Below are 5655 nucleotides of genomic sequence, written 5' to 3'. Positions count from 1 at the left end.
AGAACCCGTTTTTTCAATTGGGAGAGAGATCATGTTTTAATAGGAGAATAATTCTCGTTTTAATTAGATATGCTAGATTTTTCCTTTTCAATAGGGGAGGAATTTCCATTTTAATAGGAAAATGATTTCTGCTTTAATTAGAAGTGTTAGAATTTGTTTTAATAGGAAAATAATTCTCGTTATAATAGGAGAGGAATTCCCGTTGTAAAAAAAGATTCTCGTTTTTCAAATAGGAGATAAATTTCCGTTTTAATATGAGATGACATGGAATTTTAATAGAACTCGAAAAATACCCTTTGTAGGAGCTTTAATATTAAGATATAGATATAGATATATATATAGATAGCAAAAACAAAATTACATTTGCATCATGTGAGAGCCTTGAGTAGGTCTCTCCAACTTACAAACATCTTAAGAAATAAATCTAAAATAGGTTGAGTGTGAGTTCTCTACTCCATGTAAAAAGTTCGGCCTTCTGTCCCACAATTGCATTTGTCCATTTATTTTAGTGCGTGTTGCACCTTCTTGGAACACAAGTATGCACCGAAGTTAGCTTCTCTCCGTGTACGTGCTTGTGAAGAAGATATTAGCTTTGTCCCAATTGGCTTTTACCTTCCAATGTACTAGGTTGCTCTGAAAAGATTTTACTGCTGCCAATGAGCCTGATCCACCCATATACTTGGCCATCCCAGTTCAATTACCTATTTTACTCGTTCAATTATTTATGGCCTTCGATCGAGCCACATAGTTTGTAGTTATTCCCACACCACCAATATGCAATATGGCGATGACGTCTCCTGTGCGTATTCTTCTGGAAACATTCCCCCATTGAGATTGTTGAACATGTATACATATTTAATGTTTGTGTACAACCATTTTCCCCTTTTTCTTATGAGAAAATGACCAAAAAATACATCAAACTTTGCAGTTGGTTTCAAAACAGACAATGTACTTTTTTTTTATTCAAATAAACATTGTACTTTCAAAACATTTCAATTTAGTCAAACCGTCAAATTAATTGGATGATGGCTTGACATGGGTCGTTAAAATTTTCCCCAAATCTAAATTTGCTTATGTGGCATTAGTTTTAATCTTGAGAAATCCACATAACATTTCAACACACCAACTCTTGAAATGTCAACTAAAATCCGAAATTATAGTGAAATCGAAATTTAAGATGTTTGATGAAATTGAGATTTGAAATAAAAGGGGCGAGATAAAAATAAAACCCATCACTTAACCAAAGAAACTCATCTTCCCTCTTTTTTAAAGAACGCCAATCCTAAACCTTAAATTGGTTGGTGGTGAGTAGCTGACAAATTTGGGAATTTCAAAGTGGATTACGTTGGTTTAATTCGAGAGTAAGCTTTTTCTCTCATTTTTCGTTTATGATGCATGAATTGTTTGAATAAAAAATGGTTTTGGTTGATTTGTTTGATTTCTAGGTTTGTTTGATTTATAAAGCAAATTCTTGTTTGTTTTTCTGTTTGAATTGCTTATAAAGCTTGAATTGTTTATAAAACATATTTTTTTATTTATGAAAGCACTATCTCTGTTTAAGGGTTTATATTAAAATGCGTTGGTTTAATTCGAGAGTAAGCTTTTTCTCTCCTTTTTCGTTTATGATGCATGAATTGTTTGAATAAAAAATGGTTTTGGTTGATTTGTTTGATTTCTAGGTTTGTTTGATTTATAAAGCAGATTCTTGTCTGTTTGTCTGTTTGAATTGCTTATAAAGCTTGAATTGTTTATAAAGCATATATTTTTTTATGAAAGCACTATCTCTGTTTAGGGGTTTACATTAAAATATTGATTGGATGCATGTGAAACAATGTTTAAAGTCTCCAAAAACATTGTTTATAGTCTCTTTAAAGTATATTTTGAACTTGTTTGCAGTGATTCATGATACATATTCACTAGAGTTGCACCATGGTGGGGCTTTTGTGCATTGTCCTATTTTATCTTATGAAAATGGGAAGACTATGTATTATAACGACTTGGAGATTGATAAGTTATCATATTTTGAACTTGTTGGCATAGTTAAAGAGTTGGGTTACCAAACATTTGCTTCTCTATATTACAATGTTCCTTGGAAATCATTGGAAAATGGTCTTAGACTAGTTTCCAATGATGTCGAAACAAATTTGATGATTGAGGAAATTAAAAAACAAGGAGCAATTGAAGTTTATGTTGAGAATTGTGTTGAAGAGAAAATTTTGGGGGATGTTTGTTCAGAGACTGATAATGATGATGAGATTGATGACTATTACTCTAATGAGACAGCTGAGTCAGAGATTGATAGCATGGGGAATTGTAGTGATGCAGATGAGTTGTTGATTAATTATAGGAGATCCCAAATTGAAAAAAATACAGCTAAGAAAGCTGCTAAGAAGGTACATAAGAAGAAGGCACCTGAAGTGATCGTTGAAGAAGAAGATACCAGAAGAGAAGTCACTGATCATGTAGTAGTTGATGTGAATGAAGGTTTTAATTCTGATGATGATAGTCCTATAAGTGATGAGGATGGCGTGCTTAAGAGGAATCGAGCAAGGTTTCTTGTTTTCAATAAAAAGAATGACTCAATGAAGATGAAACCTGTTCTTGGAATGAGATTTAGTAGTTGTGAAGAACTTAAGGAGTATCTAATTGATTATGCAGTGGCCAATCTTTGTCCTCTTAGGTTCACTAGGAACTCTACTAAATGGTTGCTTGTAGAGTGTGGTAGAAAGTGCAAGTGGAGGTTATGGGCTACTTATATGCAAGCTGAGAAGAGTTTTCAGATAAAGAGTTTGTACAGTGAACATAAATGTATCAAGCATTTCAAGATAAAAATTGCAAACTCAAGGTGGTTGTGTACAAAGTATGTTAGGAGAATTGTTGCTAATCCATGTTGGAAGTTGGAAGACTTTAAAGTGGATGTGAGAGAGAATTATAAGATACATGTCAGTAAGATCCAGTGTTATAGGGCAAAGAAGTTTGCCATGGGTGAGGTTGAGGCATCTTTGGTCGAGCACTATGGTAAATTATGGGACTACTCTCAAGAAATCATACGGAGCAACCCAGGCAGTATTGTTAAAATTCAAGTTGAAAAGAGTCCTGATGGAACTGGAAAGGGTAGATTTCATAGAATGTATTTTTGTTTCCATGCATTGAAGAGTGGGTGGAAGGAGGCATGCAGGAACATCATTGGCTTAGATGGGGCCTTCTTGAAAAGTTTTGTCAAGGGGGAAATATTGTCTGCTGTTGGAAGAGATGGGAATAACCAAATGTTTCCAATTGCTTGGGCAGTGGTTGAATGTGATAACAAGGACAATTGGAGGTGGTTTCTACTGAACTTGGACAATGACTTGGATTTAGGTGATGGAACTAGAATCACTTTTAGTACTGATCAGCAGAAGGGTCTTGTGCACACCATAGCTGACTTATTCCCTTTTGCTGAGCACAGAATGTGTGCAAGGCATATTTATGCCAACTTCAGGAAAACCTACCCTGGTGCACAACTGAAGTCTCTTTTCTAGGAGTCTACCAAGAGTTCCACACCTCAGGCATTTGACAAGGTGATAGCTGAAATGAATGCCATTGACTTCAGGGCTAGGGATCACATAATGGGAAAGACTCCTCAGGCATGGTCTAGAGCTTTCTTCAACTTCAAGTCCTCTTGTGACTCAGTTGAAAACAATTTATCTGAAAGTTTTAATTCCACTATAGCAGATGCTAGATTCAAACCAATCATTGGGATGCTTGAAGAGATAAGGATGAATGCTATGAAAAGAATGCAGAACAGAGGGGAGATAATGGCTTCATGGACTGATGAAATTTGTCCAATTATCAGAGAGAAGCTTGAAAAGAGCAAGGATAATCATAGGTTTTGGTCGCCATTTCACACTAGGCAACAAAAGTTTGAGGTGAAGTATAAAGAGGAAGGATATGTTGTGGATTTGCATAAAAGAACATGTTCTTGTAGGATGTGGGAATTGAGTGGAATACCTTGCCCTCATGCTATCTCATGCATGTACACTTTTAATATGGACCCTGATGATTATGTGGAACACTGGTTTAAGAAGGAGACAAACTTGAAGGTTTATGGACATTTCATGCAGCCCATTAATGGTGAATTGTTATGGTCAGTGGGTAGTGGTGAGAAGTTTTTACCTCCAAGACACAGAAGAATGCCTGGAAGGCCTAAGAAGCAAAGTAGAAGGGAAATGCATGAACAACCCAATGGTCAGAAACCAGGAGCACCTAGAGTTCAAGTAAGGAGGACCCACAGGGTTATGACTTGCACTCATTGTAACCAGCCAGGACACAACAAAAGGAGATGCCCAAACATTGAAGAAGAACCAGTACCTAAAACTGTAAGATTTTATGTTATTCTATTCTATTCTATTCATTTAATATTTTATGTTATTATATTCTATTTATTTGTTCTTCATTAAGTCATTATTTGGAGTAAGGGGTTGTTATGTTCCACAGAAAAAAAGCACTGGAAAAACAAGAGGGAGACCTATGCTAAATAAAGATAAATAACAAGCCAAGAGTGGTAGAGGAAGGGGGAGACCTAAAAAGAACAACAATGCACCATCAACAAGCAGGAGGGTAAGTTTATCATTTAGGGTTGAAGCTCATATCTTGGTTATGCAATCACTAATGTGTTTCCATTCTTATGTAGAAATACAAGAGAAAACAAGGTTTACCAAATGGAATTGGTGTGTTTGATGACCCCCAAACTGGGAATACTTATATGGTTAGTATTCTTTTATTTTTTAAGACCTCTTATTTTTATTGGAGGTCAAATTTAAACATCTCAGTATCGATCTTGTTTCAATATTGGTGGTGTTGTTTAAATAGATGTCAGGACAAGGACCACCTGTCAATATTGATGAACAACCTGGTGTTCAAACTACTACTGACATTGATCATACTCAAGTGGTTCAAGGTATGCAAGCTTCAACTACCATGTCATCTGCCCCAGGAGCTTCTTCCTCGAGGAAAAGAAGTAGAGATCAACCATCAACTAGGAAGAGTAATGCTTATGTTTCACTAACGAGGTCTACACCAAGAAGGAATACTAGTAATTCACCAACAAGGACTCCACCACCCAGAAGAGCTCAACCTAAACCTCTTGAAGTAAGGTGTACACCATCCAGAGCTAAACCTCAACAACTATTTGACCCTCAAGCTAGAAGGAGGTTGCTAGCTTTGTTGATGGAGTCACCAGAAAGGGATAATACAACACCAATTGCAGCACCTGATGCCCAAGCAGCTAAACCTAAACCTAGGACTAAGACTTTGGGTTTGAAGAAGTCAACAACTAATACAGTTAGGGCACCTTGGAAGTAATGTCTCTTGTTTGACATGTTGATCTCATTTTGTTATGACAATGTGTGATGTTTTGGATTATGGAACCTAAACTTTATGATTTGTCAAGATGTGAAGTCTCAATGTTTTTATTTTGTAGTCTTTATTTTGGAAGTGTTATATTTATGACATTTGAAATAGGAGAACTCAATGTTATGACAGTGTTGTTATCCTGAGATCTATGTTATCTTTATGAGATATTATGTACGGGGCTGGCTACATGAGTGAGATGATTGCAGTGAGATTTTAATATGGATGGAAATTGCAGTGAGATGATTTAATTGATACATAAGTTCA

At 35.8% G+C, this 5655-nt stretch overlaps 1 protein-coding gene across 1 annotated transcript; it reads left to right on the top strand.

Moving 5' to 3' along the window:
* Positions 1–1863: 1863 nt before the first annotated feature.
* On the top strand, positions 1864–5391 carry LOC147515057 (uncharacterized). The gene is made up of 4 exons (XM_086594437.1): positions 1864–4355; positions 4474–4596; positions 4670–4744; positions 4849–5391. The coding sequence occupies exon 1, from the start codon at positions 1983–1985 to the stop codon at positions 3516–3518; it is 1536 nt and encodes a 511-aa protein (XP_086450563.1). The 5' UTR covers positions 1864–1982; the 3' UTR covers positions 3519–4355; positions 4474–4596; positions 4670–4744; positions 4849–5391.
* Positions 5392–5655: the final 264 nt, after the last annotated feature.

The sequence above is a fragment of the Coptis chinensis genome, chromosome 2 (assembly GCF_015680905.1).
Source record: "Coptis chinensis isolate HL-2020 chromosome 2, ASM1568090v1, whole genome shotgun sequence".
NCBI lineage: Eukaryota > Viridiplantae > Streptophyta > Magnoliopsida > Ranunculales > Ranunculaceae > Coptis > Coptis chinensis.
Note: the sequence above shows the minus strand (reverse complement) of the source record. Positions and strands in the feature narration are given on the sequence as shown.

Excerpts from the sequence above, each read along its gene's own strand:
- LOC147515057 (XM_086594437.1), top strand. The coding sequence starts at position 1,983 with ATGTATTATAACGACTTGGAGATTGATAAGTTATCATATTTTGAACTT.